The 20,652-nt window shown below is 38.9% G+C and overlaps 1 protein-coding gene across 3 annotated transcripts in view; it reads left to right on the top strand.

The window, feature by feature from the left end:
• The window catches only part of SH3KBP1 (SH3 domain containing kinase binding protein 1), a 368,642-nt gene that overhangs the window by 196,716 nt on the left and 151,274 nt on the right, over nt 1-20,652 (top strand). For all 3 annotated transcript variants that reach the window (XM_038386662.2, XM_038386663.2, XM_043504627.1), the window contains 2 exons: nt 5,464-5,570; nt 19,239-19,368. In XM_038386662.2, the coding sequence (XP_038242590.1) occupies nt 5,464-5,570; nt 19,239-19,368 (237 nt within the window). The remainder of the gene's footprint in view (nt 1-5,463; nt 5,571-19,238; nt 19,369-20,652) is intronic.

Below are 20,652 nucleotides of genomic sequence, written 5' to 3'. Positions count from 1 at the left end.
AAACTGGACAGCTTGCATGAGGTGTACATGTGCACAGTGAGTGAGAGTGAGCTGCTGACCTAGTAATGTTGACCAGAGGAGATAGTGTAAGAGGAGAGACTGGATGTGTAGTTGTAGAAAAGGCCTTCCTCTCAACTCCGGTTGCTAAACTTCCAAATTTAGAAAACATCTGAAGGATTCCTGGAGTTTGTAAGTGTACCTTGATTTGAGGCTTAATGTCTTCATGTTCCTTTTACATTCATATCAATCTTTTTGTTTAAAACAAGTCAACTCACCTTGAAGATCCAGGGAAGACACACTTTTATAGCAATCACACAAAAATATCATAAGTAAATATGCAAAACATGCAAAAAAAAAAAAAAAAAAGAGATTCACATGGTTTTATCAGTAGTATCCAGTGCTGCACCGATTTCTTATTCTCTTAGGCCATGTGTACACTACTGGCTAAATTGGCACCGCTGCAATTGATTCAGTGGTGTCAATTTAGCAGGTTTGGTGAAGACACGCTAAGTTGATGGGAGAGTGCTCTCCTGCTGACATCTGTACTCCGCCTCCCTGAGTGCTCTCCCGTTGACATAGCACGGTGTAGGCACCGCTGTAAGTCGATCTAACTTATGTCGACTTCAGTTATGTAACTTGCATAACTGAACTAGCGTAACTTAGATTCGTAGTTACTAAGGTCAGAAGGGACCATTATGATCATCTAGTCCAACCTCCTGCACAACACAGGCCACAAAATCTCACCAACCCACTCCTATGAAAAACCTCTCACCTATGTCTGAGCTATTGAAGTCCTCAAATCGTGGTTTAAAGTCTTCAAGGAGCAGAGAATCCTCCAGCAAGTAACCCGTGCCCCATGCTACAGAGGAAGGCGAAAAACCTCCAGGGCCTCTTCCAATCTGCCCTGGAGGAAAATTCCTTCCCGACCCCAAATATGGCGATCAATCCTGAGCATATGGGCAAGATTCACCAGCCAGATACTACAGAAAATTCTTTCCTGGGTAACTCAGATCCCACCCCATCTAACATCCCATCACAGGCCATTAGGCCTATTTACCATGAATATTTAAAGATCAATTAATTACCAAAATCGTGTTATCCCATCGTACCATCTCCTCCATAAACTTATCGAGTTAAATCTTAAAGCCAGATAGATCTTTTGCCCCCACTGCTTCCCTTGGAAGGCTATTCCAAAACTTCACTCCTCTGATGGTTAGAAACCTTCGTCTAATTTCAAGTCTAAACTTCCCAATGACCAGTTTATATCCATTTGTTCTTGTGTCCACATTGGTACTGAGCTTAAATAATTCCTCTCCCTCTCCAGTATTTATCCCTCTGATATATTTATAGAGAGCAATCATATCTCTCTTAAACCTTCTTTTAGTTAGGCTAAACAAGCCAAGCTCCTTGAGTCTCCTTTCATAAGACAAGTTTTCCATTCCTCGGATCATCCTAGTAGCCCTTCTCTGTACCTGTTCCAGTTTGAATTCATCCTTTTTAAACATGGGAGACCAGAACTGCACACAGTATTCCAGGTGAGGTCTCACCAATGTCTTGTATAACAGTACTATCAGCGCCTTATCTCTACTGGAAATACCTCTCCTGATGCATCCCAAGACCACATTAGTTTTTTTCATGGTCATATCACATTGGAGGCTCATAATCATCCTATGATCAACCAATACTTCTCCGTTACTTCTAATTGATGCGTCCCCAGCTTATAACTAGAATTCTTGTTGTTAATGCCTAAATGCATAACCTTACACTTCTCACTATTAAGTTTCATCCTATTACTATTACTCCAGTTTACAAGATCATCCATATCCTCCTGTATGATATCCCGGTCCTTCTTTAAATTGGCAATACCTCCCAGCTTTGTATCATCCGCAAACTTTTTGTTCCGAGGTCAGTAATAAAAAGATTTGGTCCCAAAACTGATCCTTGAGGAACTCCACTGGTAACCTCCCTCCAGCCTGACAGTTCATCTTTCAGTAGGACCCACTGTAATCTCCCTTTTAACCAATTCCTTATCCACCATTCAATTTTCATATTGATCCCTATCTTTTCCAATTTAACTAATAATTCCCCATGTGGCATGGTATCAAATGCCTTACTGAAATCTAGGTAAATTAGAGCCACTGCGTTTCCTTTGAGAAAGTAACAGATTTTTTAGACAAAGAAGGAGATCAGATTGGTTTGGCACGATCCACCTTTTGTAAAACCATGTTGTATTTTGTCCCATTTACCATTGACTTCAATGTCCTTAACTACTTTCTCCTTCAAAATTTTTTCGAAGACCTTGCATACTACAGATGTCAAACTAACAGGGCTGTAGTTAGCTGGATCACTTTTTTTCCCTTTCTTAAAAACAGGAACTATGTTAGCAATTCTCCAATCATACGGTACAACCCCTGAGTTTACAGATTCATTAAAAATTCTTGCTAATGGGCTTGCAATTTCGGGTGCCAATTCCTTTAATATTCTTGGATGAAGATTATCTGGGCCCTGCAATTTAGTCCCATTAAGCTGTTTGAGTTTTGCTTCTACCTCAGATATGGTAATATCTACCTCCATATCCTCATTCCCATTTATCATGCTACCATTATCCCCAAGATCCTCATTAGCCTTATTAAAGACTGAGGCAAGGTATTTGTTTAGATATTGGGCCATACCTAGATTATCTTTAATCTCCACTCCATCCTCAGTGTTTAGCGGCCCCACTTCTTCTTTCTTAGTTTTCTTCTTATTTATATGGCTATAGAACCTTTTACTATTGGTTTTAATTCCCTTTGCAAGGTCCAACTCTACTTGACTTGTAGCCTGTCTCACTTTATCCCTACATGTTCTGACCTCAATAAGGTAGCTTTCCTTGCTGATCCCTCCCATCTTCCACTCCCTGTATGCTTTCTGCTTTTTCTTAATCACCTCTCTGAGATGCTCGCTCATCCAGCTTGGTCTACAACTCCTGCCTATGAATTTTTTCCCCTGTCTTGGGATGCAGGCTTCCGATAGCTTCTGCAGCTTTGATTTAAAGTAATCCCAGGACTCCTCTACCTTTAGATCCATAAATTCTTCAGTCCAATTCACTTCCCTAACTAATTTTCTTAATTTTTGAAAGTCAGCCCTTTTGAAATCAAAAATCCTAGTTGCAGATTTATTTTTGTTAATCCTTCCGTTCAGTTTGAACTGAATTAGCTCATGATCACGTGAACCAAGATTATCCCCTACAACCATTTCTTCTATGAGGTCCTCACTACTCACCAAAACCAAATCTAAAATGGCATCCCCTCTAGTCGGTTCAGCAACTATTTGATGAAGGAATCCATCAGCTATCGCATCTAGGAAAATCTGAGCCCTATTATTATTACTAGCACTGGTCCTCCAGTCTATATCTGGGACGTTAGTCTCTCATGATCACGCAGTTTCCATTAGTATTTACTTTATTAAAACATTAAAAAGGGCTCTATCCATATCCATATCCAAATTAGATCCCGGCAGTCTATAGCACACCCCAAGCACTATCCCAGGGGAGGCTCTAATAGTTTTCTTCCCCAATGTAATTTTTGCCCAGACAGACCCTGTCTTATCCATTCAATCGCTTCTTATTTCTTTACCTCATCATTGATATACAGTGCTGCTACACCACCTTTACCTTTATTTCGGTCTTTCCTAAACAGCACATACCTTTCAATACCTGTAGTCCAATCATGACTACTGTTCCACCATGTTTCTGTTATCCCTATAATATCTGGTTTCACTTCCTGCACCAGTAGCTCTAGTTCCTCCATTTTGTTACTTAGGCTCCTCGCATTGGGTAGAACAGCCCTTAGAAATGTCAAAATCATTTATCCTTGAGTCACCCAATATTGATTATAAAATACCATAGCAAGTGATGTACTTCAGTCTGTCAAATCAGTCAACAGTTACCACTTTGTAAGTGCTGATATTCATGTAATGAGCATGTTTATCTTTAGAAAAAAGTCTGTTTTTTATTTGCAGCCTCTAACTTTTGCACAGTCCTGAAGGCATTCTATACAGAATGTATTTATTAGGATACCGCCCGGAAATCACCCTAGTGAAATCATCATAGTCACACAATACTTTTTATTTGTGTAAGTTAAGAAAAATAAACGTAACATTTTTATGAAAGAAGAACTGAGATAGTTAGGTCAACTGCATTAAAATATATTTTTATTTTTTTAAAATTCAAATAGTCATCTTCTGTTTATACTATACCTCATTGACAAGGGAAACTTTGTCCTAAAGCCTGAGATGGGAAAATTTAAAAGCTAAGTCACTTAGTGAAGGTAAAATTGCCTTTCAAATTTTGTCTGCGTGGGACTTCCTCCTGCCCCCCCCTTTTTTTTAATATAAAGACCAGCTTTCCAAACTGAAAAAAAAGAGAATCAGCAATGATATGACTTTTCTCATTCATTTGTCCTAAGGAGCATTTCTAGTACTGTCAATGAGTAATTTTGTAGAATAAACATCATACTGACTGTATGACTTTTTTTTTTTTTGAAATGGAATTCTAGGGGCATTTGGACAGTAATTATGAAGACACACCTGATTTGTGTGTGCGAATTTGAGGAGATTTAATATTCCATTTTGTAAGTAAACAAATTACTCATGAAGTGAAGAAATGTATTGACAGTTTTTTCATATGGCATTTGGTATGGTTCCTGCATTGCAAGGTATCTGAACAAGAAATTTCCTTATATATGATAGAGGGAGCTGTATTTTAATTGGTTTCTATCACTCTACCTATATCATGCCCACATGCAAAATGCTGTTATTATTCTTTGTTTTGCTAGGTGGCTCTTTAACCAGAACAGGGTGGGTAGGATGTTTCAGCAGTTAAATTACAGAAAGTTTTCTCTTTCCCTCTCAGTTCCACAAAAAAGTCCAAATATCAATAGATACTGAGCTGTTTGTTTAGCAGGCAATATTCCAAAACTGAATTGTCACATTTACCTGGCTGCATTTAAATCAACAGCCTAAATTTAGAATAGTGCACAAGTATGCCATTTAAAAATATATATCTACGGAAGATGACCCTACTGATGCTCTGATATTTGAAAAAAGAGAGAGAGAGCAAGCAGCAGCAGCAGCAGTAGTAGAAGAAGAAGAAGAAAGACAGTTTATTCTTTCTTGAATATCTCATTGTATCAATTTACGTCAAAAGACAAAAATAGTTCGAAGGAACAATATTCCCTGTGGTCCTCTGAAAAAATCTGAATATTTGGTCTTTTTTTGTAAACCAATCCTAGGCACATTTATTAGGGATTGCAAACATTCAAAAAGTTTTGAATAGTGCTCATTTAGAACAGTGCAATTCATCTTCAGTGGTGTCCCATGGAGTGTGTTCAGGGGCACAGTGTAGCTGGGTTGTTTGTTCAGGAAGCCTCATTTTATTTAAATTTTCATCTAAATATTTTGCTCTATTCTTTCATCTCCATCTAGGGGAGAGAAATAGGAGGAGAAGATGTCAGGTGGCTTTCAGTTACATGCCTCAGAATGAAGATGAGCTGGAGTTAAAAGTTGGTGACATCATTGAAGTGATGGGAGAAGTAAGTAACTCTTAAGTACTGTGTAGGCGCACAGTCTTCATTTGCTTTGTACATGCTAAGCTTTCAGAGGGTAATATGTTTTAAAACAATTCAAAAGAGTTTTTTAATATTTATTTTGTTTGTGTTGTCAGTTTAGATTTTTTGCCCCTTATGATTATGTTGTAATTTGATTTGCTTCAAAGCTTTACCTGCAGGAATAAGCACATACTCCACATCAAGTGGCATTTAAACACAGTTTCTAGGATTGGACACTATTTACAAAAGTTTATGCTCAGAACCTGCAAGTAGTTCTGCATACAGAGATCTGCTTGTCAGATCGATTCTATAGTGTTCCGTCAATACACTTTCTGAGGACTTGATCTTGCTCCATTGAAGCTGTTAGAAGTTATGCTCTTGATTTAAATATCGGGACTGGGAACTAAAATACTAACCTGGAATCTTTAGAATGAATCAGGATATGCTCAGTCATTTAATTGTATTTATTGAGCATTAAAACATCTATTAAGGATTCAGTTTGATGAAAAGTCCAATAAAAGGCAGGTTTTCAGCTGCCGTGATTTATTTCCAGGGATTTTTTTCAATGACTGAGCAGCTAACAAATCAGCATTTGTTATTCTGCTGAGGATATGGCCAGTTTTATTTCTCTTTTATCCGTCACTTAAATAACCAACAATCCATTAAAAAAAAAAAAAGTTCTTTGCAATCTGGTCAGGTCTCTCAGTTGCCTGTGAAAAGACTAAACTTGACATATCCAAATGTGAGGGGCTTAGTAATCACAGTTTCTTCTTTAACCTGAGTGCACACACTGCACATTGTCCTTCCCAGAACCAGACATCTCATGTCACCTAACTAACCTTATTTTGGCTGTGAGCAGAATTGTAATGTAGGATGTCAAGATTATAAGATATTGGCTAGGACATTTGGATAACACTATTCACCCAACATTCTAATGAGTTCCAAGACTGAATTTAAGTCATCTTGCTGTGCAATTTGAAACACATTAGACCTCACATGAACATAGAAAACTCCCTTGAATTGTCTTCAAACTTGAAAAATCCATCTTTGAAGAACAAGGTGATGGAATAAAAAGCCCTCCTAACATAATCAAAATAGGCCCATCCATGAGGAAGAACTATCACCCTCCAATGAATCATATAAGTAACGAATTTAATTGAGAGCCCTCTAAAGTTCAGCCAACAAATATATCTCTTGTTTGTTTTCACACACATTTTAATAACTCCCTTTTTCTGTAATCAGTACAATTTTTCAAATCCAGATGAAATTGAAAATGTTTACATTACATGTGGAAGTTGTAGACATATGAAAATGAAACATTCCACTCCTTCATTCTCCACCACATACACACCCCTGCTAACAGTTAAGGGAATGTTTTTCATAAGTAGGTGTTTACATAATATTTAAAATATGTTCAATTAGTAATACACCCATCTGGCATGGAATTGATAATTCTGTCTTGATTGGCACTGCTGAAGGGATCCTGAATGTCTTGCAGATGCTCTGCTCTAAGAAAATGTACAGTATTAGCTAAGGCAAGGTTCTATTGGGCAGACCTGGAGGAAGCACTGCTGGGATTACTTTTACTGCTGCACTGAAAAGGTTTGCCAATGGCTTGCATGTGGTGTTGACCATAACGCCTATGGCAGCTGGCTAGTGAATAAGGGGGCCAGAAGTAGATGAGCTGTTTCCTCTTCCTAATACTCACTTGTGTCCTAGGGAAATATCCTACATTGTCATTTGCCCAAATGTAAAATATTCCTTACTCCTTGCTGCATTAGTGCAACATAAGGTGTTATCTTAGCATTCTGAGTGGTACCAGAATGGGTTGATGGAAGAAAAAAATTATTCTGCAAAATCAAATTTCTTAAGATCACAGTGAGTACAACCACAGGGCATTTATTATAACCAGGGTTGTTTTTTAGAATGGTGATGCAGAATAGATTGTCTGTGTTCTGTTTTTGCCCCACTGCCCTTGTGATTAATATCTATTTCTATGAAAGTACAGCTGGCTTTTCACCATTTCACAGGACCTTTATCTGACACAGAAAGCTGCAGCAGTAATTTACTGCTTGTCTTTCTCTATGTCAATGTTACTATGTACAAAGGCATAGCACTGCAGTGTGAACCCTGGCACTTCTGACACCCCATAAATACCACTTTACTTAGAGTAATTCATCTTTAAAATGTGAATGCAGAACCTGTGGAATTATTTAGAATATAAGCACCTCAGTAGTGCAAACCAGAAATATATTTCTATAAAGTTTTACTTTATGATGTACCATAACATGTGCATTCAAATGATGAATGCACAAACCTATTATATTAATCATGCTTTGCAAAATGTCCGTTAATATTTAGTAGCACCAGCACAAAATTTACTTGCTCAGTCTGAACCATTGTGATTGAATGGTAGTTTATTTGCTTGTTAAAAAATTATTTACCCTGTGTAAATTTTGCAAGGTTAGATCATACAGCTATCCTCACTTATTCCAAGTCCTCCCTTCCACCCACCAAATCTTTTTTTTATTCACAGTATGAGGTATGATGTCATACCTGTGAATTTTAGGCCTTGTCTACACAATAAAGTTGCACCACTTTAACTTAAATTGGTCTTAAACTGATTTAGTTAAATCAGTGCAAACTCCTGTGTGAACACTCGTTTTGGTTTGAGTGGCTCACTTTAGTTTATTCTAAACCAATTTGTAACTGATTTAAACTAATCCAAAATAAGCCTGGTTTAGAGTGAAATAAAGGCGTGTATCCAGCCTTTTACATTGATTTAGCTAAATCTGTTTAAAACACACTTTTAGTTAGACCAGTACAACTTTCCCATATAGCCAAACTCTTAGATTTCACCTGTTAGAAACAGAAGCTGCCCCCCCATTGTATTCTTCTACTGTGCTGCGTCTTTAAAGTATCAGTTTAGGAACTGAGATCTATGGTCTCTGCGGAAGTAAGGAGGTCTCTTAGAGTGTGGTTACACAGCAAGCAAGCTCCTGTGGTAGTGAGTCTCAGAGCCTTGGTCTACAGTGCTCAAAATAGCTGTGGAGACATTCAGTCTTGGACAGGAGCTTGGGCTCTGAAGCCTGCGGGGGTGCTAGCTCCAGAGCCCAAATCGGTACAACCACATGTACAGCCCCGCAAGCCTGAGCCTGTAGATCCAGGCTCTGAGATTGACTGCTGTGGGATCCAGCTTGTTATGTAGACATACCCTTAGGGTTTTCTATAGCACCTGTGGTAGGTACAGATAGGTATTATAAAAAGCCCGACTAGCAGAAATTGTTATGGGTTTTGAGTGTAGTGGAGCAGCAAAAAGTTACAAGTTTGCTGTGTCTTATGTAAATTAAACTATCACCGTATAAATTGTAAGATTACAATTCTGTCAAAGTATTTGAATTGGTAAACAAACTACTTGCACTTTGCTTTTGTGGTTGATGTCATAAGAACCCCTTGATGGAATTATAGCCCTTTAATTTGCAGTTTCTTCCTGGTTGTTCTATATGGCATATAAATGTATTTAATATCATAAGATCGAACAGTCAAAAGAGTAGCTACATTTCCACCATTTCTAAGGTTTATGATTGATAGCTCTTTATACATAGTTCATTTTCCAAGCTCATTAGTTATAACTTTACATTCAGTAAGAGAATTAGATGGCTATAGCTGCATTTTGGGACAACTGTAATTAAACATTCAAATATCCATTGTAGTTTTTTCTAATAGCTCCTATAATGCTGAACAATTCTGCCAAGTTAAGAACATTTGGAATCAGAGTAGCAGCCGTGTTAGTCTGTATTCGCAAAAAGAAAAGGAGTACTTGTGGCACCTTAGAGACTAACAAATTTATTAGAGCATAAGCTTTCGTGAGCTACAGCTCACTGCATCCGATGAAGTGAGCTGTAGCTCACGAAAGCTTATGCTCTAATAAATTTGTTAGTCTCTAAGGTGCCACAAGTACTCCTTTTCTTTTTGCGAACATTTGGAATGTAACTTGACAGTTTTGAGCATGTATTTAGTTTTGATTATTCTATAATTATATTGCAATACACTTTAATAATTATATTGCAATAACTACCTAGTGCTAAACACTCTTTATGAGCAGTGTCTTGGACTACTTAGAGTACGTAAAGTTAAGCATGCCAGTAAGTCTTTGCGGTATTGGGGCCTTAAAATATACTGCAGTTCTTTACAGGCAGAAGTGGTAGTGCTGCCTATAGTTAAGGATGTCTAACATTTCCATTAAAAAAAAGAAAAGGAGGACTTGTGGCACCTTAGAGACTAAGACATTTATTAGAGCATAAGCTTTCGTGAACTACAGCTCACTTCATCCGATAAATGTGTTAGTCTCTAAGGTGCCACAAGTCCTCCTTTTCTTTTTGCGGATACAGACTAACACGGCTGCTACTCTGAAACATTTTCATTGTAACACCCTGCTTTCAGTTTCTTATAACTTGAACAATTCACACTAAATGTTTACATGCTGGGTGTCTGCCTCACATTGAACTTATTGTTTTGCAAGTCTCAGCTCAAAGTTTACAAGAACAGTGAAAAATGTTTTTATTGCTCTCACCAAAAAATTCTCATAACCATTTTATTGAGATGCTTTGGAGGAAAAGCTTAAAATTTGGCAGAGGGGTGGCCGTAGTGTCAGGGATGTGCCTTTTGCTGTTCCTACCAAAATTCCACATATGATCAAGTTATAAACCTTTGAATACCACCTTTCTGTACCAACATGGTGAATGCGAGAGAGATGGGGCTGAGCAGGATTTTTCCCACAATAGCTATTCCTGGTTGCTGCGGGGCACTAGGTGATTGGCACCAGAACTGAAAGCAGGGAGACTGCATCTTTTGTGCTCTCAATGCTCCCCCTGCTGTCACACAGGTTGCGAGGATAAGGCGGAAGCAACCTGCCTTAAACGCAAAGTAGTAAGAAATGGTGTGGGAAGAGAATGTCACAAGGTGAAGGAAGAAGCTCATAGATGGAAGTGGTATTGATAGGAGCAGACAGCGACCGACCCTTTTGCCCCATAGCAAAGCCTAACAACACTAAAGTGCATACTCTCCACCAGAACCTGAAATTGAGCCCAGTAGTCCTGTGCCTCTACATTCATCTGCTGTCAGTAAATAGTTGTAAAACCCACAGGCAAAGTGTCTGATTCACCCTTATATGGCTGGTCCACATAGAGGATCACAGTATTACTGCTGCGAGATACTCTTCTAGCTCAAGTGGTAGAGAACTCTGCTATGGATCTAAGGGTCTGAACCTGCAGATGGCCCAAGTTGAGGGACAGTACTGTTCCAGATGATGACATTTCTGGTTTTAATTATTTTTTTTAAATTAAGTAATTACAGTTTTTTAAAAACCTACATTAAAAAAACATTAAGGTTGCAAATTTAAGCACTAAAAGTTAGGAAATGCCACATTAAGGTTACTTGTGCAATCTTAATTCAATCTCCTTTTGCACATGCATTGACATATGGCCTTTGGTTACATGTTCACGTACAGTTTTTTCCACAAGATCCCCTGGCTTACTCAGTGCACAGGATGGGACTATACTTTGGGACTGAAGCTTGTATGTTTGTAGTTTCTCCTGGGAGAATTCTGCATCACTGTGCAATGCAGAATTTGTGCAGAATTAATGTTCTGTGCAGCATTTCATTTTTCTCTGCAGAATTGATGCTGCAGAGTTGCTGTTCACCACTAGGGGCTGCTGGACCCAGTAAAGCCCTGGTCTCTAGCTTGCAAATACAAGACACTGCTGGGGAGGTGCATGAGTGCGTGCGTACATGCATGCATGCACGGAGCTGGAGGGTTCCCAGCAGCTGCAGTCCCTGGAACACCCTGAAGGAAGGAGGCAGCATTCCGGAAACTCTGTACAAACCTAGGACCCAGAATCAGGCTGTTTCTCTCTCTGGATTCCTGGGCTGTGGGAGCATAGGGGATGTGGGTGTCTGGGATAGGGGGCCCTGCAGCTGGGCTCTGAGGGTGTAGGAGGATGCAGTGTCTGGGCCAGGGTGAGGGTGGGGCCTCCCTGCGGCTGGGCTCTGGGGGGCAGGGTGTTGATGTCTAGAGACCAGAGGGGGAGAGTTTTCCCCCAAGATGTGCTCACTAACACAAGTGACACACCCAGACTGAGGCACCCAACTAAAAGATAACAGAGAAACAGGAATTGTGTTGTCATAGGGGTTTCTTTGATTCGCTACTGCTGGGGGAATCTTTTGTTGTCTGTATTGTTACCGACATGGTTGCTGACAAGTATTTTGAAATAAATTACCAAAATAATTGAAACTGGTGTGATCATATAGTGTTATTTTGACAAATAAAACGTTCACAATTCTGTAGAATTTTAAAATACTGTATGCAGAATTTTTAATTTTTTGGCACAGAATTTCCCCAGGAGTATGTAGTTAAGGAATCTGTTGTCTATAGGACCAGTTAAGGAACCTGTTGTCTATGAACCCCAGAGTTCCTATGTGATGCTAGTCAAGTCACTTACCCATACTTTTCACACTTTGTCAAGGTTCCTTCCCCACTCTGAACTCTAGGGTACAGATGAGGGGACCTGCATGAAAAACCCCCTAAGCTTATTTTTACCAGTTTAGGTTAAAACTTCCCCAAGGTACAAACTATTTTTTCTTTTGTCCCTGAACTTTATTGCTGCCACCACCAAGCATCAAACAAAATATAACCGGGAAAGAGCCACTTGGAAACGTCTTTTTCCCCAAAATCCCACCAAGCCCTACACCCCCTTTCCTGGAGAAGGCTTGATAAAAAACCTCACCAATTTGCATAGGTGAACACACACCCAAACCCTTGGATCTTAAGAACAATGAAAAAGCAATCAGGTTCTTAAAAGAAGAATTTTAATTGAAGAAAAAGTAAAAGAATCACCTCTGTAAAATCAGGATGGAAAAAAACCTTACAGGATAATCAGATTCAAAACATAGAGAATCCTTCTAGTTTCTTAAAATCCTTAAGTTACAAAAAAAAAGACACAAAAACCGGAATATACATTCCATTCAGCACAACTTATTTTATCAGCCATTTAAACAAAACAGAATCTAATGCATATCTAACTAGATTGCTTATTAACCCTTTACAGGAGTTCTGACCTGCATTCCTGCTCTGGTCCCAGCAGAAGAAACACACAGACAGAGAGAACCCTTTGTTTCCCCACCCCCCTCCAGCTTTGAAAGTATCTTGTCTCCTCATTGGTCATTTTGGTCAGGTGCCAGCGAGATTATCTTTAGCTTCTTAACGCTTTACAGGTGAAAGGGTTTTTCCTCTGGCCAGGAGGGATTTAATTGAAGGTGGTTAGCCTTCCCTTTATATTTATGAAACACTTGAACACTAATTGTGTGTTCCTCATTTTCTGAGTGGCCAATGTGAGACACCTGGGGCCAGATATGCATAAATGCTGACTGCTCACAGCTGGAAATGAGGTGGACTACACCTGTGCATTGAACAGATAAAGTTTTATTAAAATGCTAAATACTCTGAAAAACCAGGCCTGAGGTGTCTTAAGTTGGGCTTGCAAAAGTAGTGGAAACTTTTGACAATTTTCGCCTCAATCTCTGTGCTTCAGTTCCCCAGCTGTAAAATGGGGATTGTAATACAGTAACTCCTCACTTAGTCATCTTGGTTAACATTGTTACATTGCTGATCAATTAGGGAACATGCTCGTTTAAAGCAATGCTCCCTCATACTGTTGTTTGGCAGCCACCTGCTTTGTCCACTGCTTGCAGGAAGAGCAGCCCGTTGCAGGTAGCTGGTGGGGGCTTGGAACCACGGTGGACCAGCAGCCCCTTATCAGCTCCCCGCTCCCTTAAGTTCCCGACGCAGCAGCCACCCAGCAGGCTCTCAATTGCTGGCAGTTCAGCTGTTCCTCCCCCCCACTGCCATGTGCTGCTCCTGCCCTCTGCCTTGGAGCTGCTCCTGGGAGTCTCCTGCTTGCTGTGTAGGGGAGAGGAGGGAAAGGGGGCTAATGTCAGGGTGTCCCCCAACCCCCCTACTCTGGCCCCCGCTTACCTCTTCTCCGTAAAGAGCAGGGTGGGGACAGGACAGGACAGGGCTCAGGACAGAGAGAGCTTGCTGGTCGCAGCTGCTAGCTCAAGTTCCTGATCTTTTCAAAGGCAATGTACTTAGAATGATGTCAGCAAATTTAAAGGGGCAATGCACATCTCTCTCTCTCTCCCACACACAAGGTGTGTCTCTCTGTCTGCCATGCTGTCTCCCCTCTCTCCATTCATGTTGCCTTGTAGAGTGAGGCTACATTAACAACAATGTGTTAACCCCTGAGAGCTCAGCTGAATGCTAGTTCATCATTTAGCAGTAAGGCATTCCCTGGGAAATATCCCACCTTCTTCCACCCTCTAACTTCACCACCTCAACCAAGCTTCACAATCATCATTGCTGTGTACAGTATTAAATTGTTTGTTTAAAACTTATACTCTGTGTGTGTGTGTGTGTGTGTGTGTGTGTGTGTGTGTGTGTGTGTGTGTGTGTGTATGTATGTATGTATATACACACACACACAGTATAAGTTTTGTCTGGTGAAAAAAATTTCCCTGGAACCTAACCCCCCCCTCCCCATTTATATTAATTCTTATGGGGAAATTGGATTCACTTAACATCATTTCACTTAAAGTTGCATTTTTCAGGAAAATAACTACAATGTTAAGTGAGGAGTTACTGTACCACATAATCTTATACGAGTGCTGTGGAGCTAAATACATTAATGTTTGTGAAATACTGAGACACTATGGTGAGAGCAACATTATGGCCCAAAGCACTTCCATATTCACATCCTTAATCTTTGTTCAAAATATGCCTTGTTAGGTATCATTTGAAAATTAATAATTCACTGGTCAATAATATCATGGTGAAATGCATGTAGCAACGTGATATGTAAAGTTGTGTGTTCCCCCAGTATGATGATACTAGTACATGCTCAAAACAGACAGCCCTCAGGAAGAGTTGTTAAACAGGTCTATCCTAAACAAATGCATGTGTGTTTACCTCAGTTTACAGATATGTGGTAAATAGAACCATCAAAACATCAGGAAGAGGAGATGGCAGGAACCAGAACAATTTGCATTTTAGCAAACAAAAGTGGGGGAAGATGGAGCATAGAGCTTTCCATGTTGCCTTCCTCACAACTTGAATGAACTTTACTTTGAGGGGATACCCTTCAGAAGAATTCATCTCAAAGATTAAATCTACTATAAAAGGAAAGTGGCAGTGAACCCCAAATTCTCTTTCACTAAGAAGACAAAATAACCAGCGCCTGAAGGCCTCTGGAAGAGATCCTGACGAAATGAGAGGTCCGCCACATCTTGCTGGCAGATTGTGGGTTGAGAACAATCCTCTTGAACAAAGCCTTGAACCAAACCTTGATAGATTAAGTTTCAGACTTTTAGATATTTGCTTTTATTTTTACCTACTTGTAACCATTTCTAACTTTATCTCTTATACATGAACTCACTTAAAATAATATCTTCTTTTGTTAATTAACTTGTCTTACTGTTAATCTAAACCAGCAGGGCTGTGTGGTGGGTTTTGTCTCCTTAAAGGAGCAAATGGATCATCTTCTTCTGAATGTTGCAGGAGAGGGCTGGACATATCTAAGCACATGGGTCTGAGGAAGTTTAGGAATGGGAGTATGTTGGGGTCACCTGCTAACATTAGCCAAGGCTGGTAAAGACAAAAGTGTGTCTGTGATGATTGCTGGCAGGCTGTTGGATTCAAAGTGATGAAATCAGAGCTGTACAGCATGCAGAACACGTGTACATGCTGGCCGCTGACTCTGTGTATGTCCCAAGAAGGGAGCCACAAGTAGCAGAAGCATTTTGGGGCATTCAGAGTTATAATACAAGTGGTGACAACCTCTCACTGGTCGGGCCTCACATTGAATGAGGTGCAGTACTGGAGTATGCTACCTCATGACACTGCAGGCTCACTACTCTGTTTACCTCTGGGTTTTTCCAAATATCTCGCCCACAGTCAGGGGCTTTTACATACACAACTTTAATACTGGCATCTTCTAACTTTTGAGTGCTTGACTTTGCAACCTTTATGTTCTTCTAACATAGGGTTTTGTTTATGTAATATAATATTAGAATAATTAAAACTGCATGCATACTAAAAACTGTAATCACAGTAAATAAAGTTGAGCATGTATGTAGATCTTTACAGGATTGGCACCTATATATGTAACTTGGGTGGCAGAAAACACCTCTTCCAGATTTTCTTTCACCTGAGAGTAACTGCTACTTTAAGACTACATTAGCTGATTATATTGAAATATTATTTGCTGTGTTGCAAGACCAATGTGGAAGGCAATGTGTGAGTGGCTATGTATGTTGTATTATCCATATAGAGTCCAGATGGGAACCATGTGGGGTATGCTGTATTTTGGAAGGGAAAAGAGTTTTCCAAGCCAGATTTCGACACGCAGCCACATATTCTGTCAGTCAGAATAAAAAGGGGGAAAGTTTGGTTTTTTTTTTTTACCAGAAGCTGTAAAGTGAAGCATTTTAAATAGAATATTCAGCTATCCTTAAACTTCTAAGCCTTGGCTTCATTAGGAAAAAATGCTATGTTCTTAACTCAAGTTAACTTGTAAAATTCTAGTGAAGACAAGACAGTAGTTTTCACTTTAGTTAGAAGGTCATAAGAACATAAGAATGGCCATACTGGGTCTGACCAAAGGTCCATCCAGCCCAGTATCCTGAACCAAAAACAGTATTGTCAGTAGGAGATGGATTAATTCAAGAACCTTTCCTCTACTACAGGAATCCTGATTTCTGTTCTGTGGTTGAGGTAAAAAAAAGAAGAGGATGATTTTTACAGTACATGAATGCTAGGCAAGAATTAGGACCTAGGTGCATAAATCCTGAAAGCACCTAGCTACAGTAACAGATTTTACTGAATACTTGTACCTTCTAATAGGCTACTCACATGAATAATGCATTTCCATTTGTAAGCTTTTATTGGCTAAGAATTATCACATCATTTCAAACATATGGCACAGGGTTGTCCCTATTTGGGGCTGCTAAATCTCGGAGACAGTTTTATATGTAGTTTGCTGTATGAAATAATCTCTAACTAGTGTGTTTAAAGTTAATTAAAATTTGCATGCACACACATACGCACACCTGTGTTGTACAATGCTGTTGAAAAAATATTTATTAAAACATGGAGCTCCCCAGTATCCTATGCGAACATCACTTTGCATAGTGTTTTGGGAAGATTCCATTTTTGGCTCTAGTCTCTTGCTCACTGGGCAGACACTGGAAATATCATGCAGTAGTCATCAGTAAGCATTGCAGATGATGTAAGGGTGAATAATGATGAGATTTGTGCATGTGTGTGTATGGTACTGATATTAATTGATTAGAAATCAGTGTTATGCAACAGGAAACGTACAGAAAAAAATGACTTCAGAGGGATGTAAGTGGATAATATTGGTTGGTCTCATTTTGGTTTTATAGCATACGGGGGAAAAAAGGCAGTAAGGGCTCAATCCTATTTGCTTGCGAGATTGGGACCTAAAGGTCTGCATAATTCCATTGTGCTTCATCTTTTGGTAATCTGTAAATCAGACTTGAGTAACTGTTAGGGTAGTATGGGTAATGAATAAAGGTTCAGTTTTGATCAATAATGTTTTCTGTGAATAATACAGTATTATAAGTAGAAATATTTTATATATGAATAGTATTAAAAGGTGCAGATAACGATTTTAACCCTATAATTTTCCTCTTTGAAAATTATTATATGAAAGGTTTGGCTTTTGAAAATACTATAGTTTATTTTTCTCTGTTTTTACCAGCCTTTTTAGTTTGACCAGAGAAGACAAAAACAAACAAATATTATTTTTCTAGGACATATGAAAACACTGGCTGAAATCCTAGCCCCACTGAAGCCAATGGGAGTTTTGCCATTGACTTTCAGTGTGGCGGGGCCACTGTTTCACCAAGAATGTCTTGTTTCTTCTTCTCTCTAAGGCAGCAGTTAGCTAACAGCCATTATTCCCAGAGATGTGCTTGACCTCATTGATGTTACTGATGCATGAACAAGGTGTTTTGGCATGGTAAGGTACTGAAGTTGTTAAATGAAAATAGCCACATTGATTTGCATTTCGTTCAAAATTAAAGGCAAAAAGTCAGCATAAAAGGACATGAATTTGTATGAGAAGCAGGAGGGGGGAAAACCCTACAATAAAAATAACTTGGTAAATGTACTTTATAGTAATATATCAAAAGGAAGTACCCAAACAAAAATAAATCATGGTACAGTATATATCTGGATTTTAAGATTCAGCTTCTTCATCTATAGGTTGAGAAAATATTTGCTATAAGTTGTTGCTGGCATCCTGAATATGTTTTTAATAAATGATTTACAGTGTAAAAACTTGTGACTTTTACAAATATTTGCTATGTAGCTGAGTTCTTAGCAAATAACTGAAACTGTTTTAATTTTTTGTTTCTAAAAAAATTAGTAAACAGCTACAACTTGCAAAGCTGCAACTTGCAAAAATTAGTAAACCGCTACAACTTGCAAAGCTACTACAAAATTAGCAACTTGCAAAAATTATTAACAGTTACAACTTGCAAAGATGCAACTTGCAAAAATTAGTAAACAGCTACAACTTGCAAAGCACTTGGAATCTGGTTTTCAGAATTTTTATTTTATTTATTTATTTATTTATTTATTTGACAGAAAGGAGATGGGTCAAACCACATTAGAGACTGATATTTCACAGACTGAAGCTGTCCTCTCCTGTCACTTTTTTGTGGATGGGCAGTGTCTGATGAATGGAAGATATTAATCTGTCAAAGATATGTTTATCTGATGCAGAGAATAAATCATTCCCTGCTGTCATGTTGTAACCTAAAGACATTTGGTATTTAGGGACTGTCATTTCCTAGTATGATGCTCCCATTCCATATTGGATAGGTTACACATAAGGGAATGAATCATTTTTAGTTGATGTATTTATTTTCTACGGGAATTACATTAGGAAGTTGCTTGCTTCTTTTTCTCCCATTATTATTTATTTCTGTAGGTCCTGTTGACCCTACTGCAATCTAACACACATTAGTACTGTTCTTCATATTCTCTCAGTCTTTGCCATTTCCTTAACTTTTACATAATACATGGTGTCATGTCATGCAGTGAAAACCTAAAGAAATTGCTTGTAAAGACGTGGAATGTCTCAGTTAGTGTTCTTTTTCACATCTGTCATGAACGGGAGTGTGGTGTTGCTGCGCACAGTTAACAAGCTGTCGTATTTCAACCGCTGCATTTCCTTGGTGGTTGAACTAATTCTTACAAATGTGAAGTGTGCTTGGTGCTCTGTAATTGTGAAGTATTGCTCAGTCATTTTATTTAATGGCTTGTCCACTCCCATGGTTGAACAAACGAAAAAAACTGCAGACACACACAGATAATATACATCCATCTCGTGCATATAAAAAGATGGATACCACATGCAAATCGCATCCCAGACATGTAGAAATGCATACAAACAGCTCAAAATCAGTGTGCTTTTCATATTTGTTCTTATTCATATAATTTGTGTATTAAAACATTTACATAAAAAAGTACTGTATATATTAACACCCCTTTTTGTTTCTGTCTTGGTCCAGGTGGAGGAGGGCTGGTGGGAAGGAATTCTCAATGGAAAGACTGGCATGTTTCCTTCCAACTTCATAAAGGAACTTTCTGTTGATTCTGATGATGTGGAAATTGCACAGGAGGAACAACTAATAAAGCCAAGTAAGGAACAAAGTATTATCAAGTCAGTCTATTTTTCCTCTTCTTGTTTATTGACTTGCTGGTATGCTGGGATCGTCTTACCTCTTGCTTGGAAGAGTTTCAGAATTCCTTGTTCTAAAGCTTATGCCAGTAAAAGGTTGGTTGGCTGTTGATGCTATATGGGTATTAGCACCTTCCCCTTAATTATAGCACTTTGTATTAAAGACCAATCCAGCTACAACTGTGAAGGGCCCAGGAAATGATGCCATTTCATAACTTTAGGGCTTCTGTTTCATAATGAAAATACACTACCATTTTGTCCTTACATGCAGTAGCTGAACAAAATTACCAAAACGCCTATACAATGGTTATACTTATTTATTTTAGCAGGGGACTAAGAGTGCCAGGCCTTATTCAATGAGTCCTCCTGGGTATTTAAGGATTCATAATTATTGGTGTGGGACATGCGGCACTTTCTCCCTCCAGGTGCTGAGCATGCTACTTCCACATCCATCATTCCCAATCCCTGCTAGCCAAAGGAGCAAAAGGCCAGAACTAGGACTCAGATTTGGTTCTCTCACTGCGCCATCCGCTCACCTGGATTTTCAATACTGCTGCAGGTGAAAAGCATGTTTGGTAACTGAGTTTGCAGTAGTGTCAGCTTGGTAGTGGATTCTCCCAATTTATAACTTTTTCCTTGATCTAAGGAGAAGAATAACCTGAATCCTAAATTTGCTTCTGTATGAATCGGATACTCCTCTGTCTTGCTGCGTTTCAGTTTCTTAAAGTAAAGATTCTTGGCACTATCTCCAAATTCTGTGGTCACTAGATCCTGTATTTTAAAAATATTCCAACAGTATTTGCATATTTTAGCATAAGTGCACGTTTACTTGATAAGTTGCTCCCTGCCAGGCCATTTGTTGTCTTTATTCTATATGACAGAAATAAGGTTGTTAAATAAAAACCTACTGTAATGTTTGGAAGAGGGTTTTTCTAATTTCTTATACATTTCACAAGTTAATTCATAGAGGCTTCAATTTGGAATCTGTATTTTATCTCCTAGATTCTACACTGATGGGTACTTTATAAAAATGTTTATAGATAGGTAGATTTCCAGGATGGGCCCCCCTTTTCCTGTAGGAGAGGGAAAATGTTCCTTTTCTTTGCTAATGTTTCATTTTTAGCCTTAAGTGCTCACTTGTTATGACGATAAGTGTCCCAGAAATGGCTTTAAACAGATTTGACAAAGGCAAGTAAGTGTAAAATATTTATATCCTTTCAGTTCTGTCCATAATGACATAGCTG

The sequence above is a fragment of the Dermochelys coriacea genome, chromosome 1 (assembly GCF_009764565.3).
Source record: "Dermochelys coriacea isolate rDerCor1 chromosome 1, rDerCor1.pri.v4, whole genome shotgun sequence".
In the NCBI taxonomy this organism is placed as follows: Eukaryota; Metazoa; Chordata; order Testudines; family Dermochelyidae; genus Dermochelys; species Dermochelys coriacea.
This window is presented reverse-complemented; position numbering and strand designations above follow the sequence as displayed.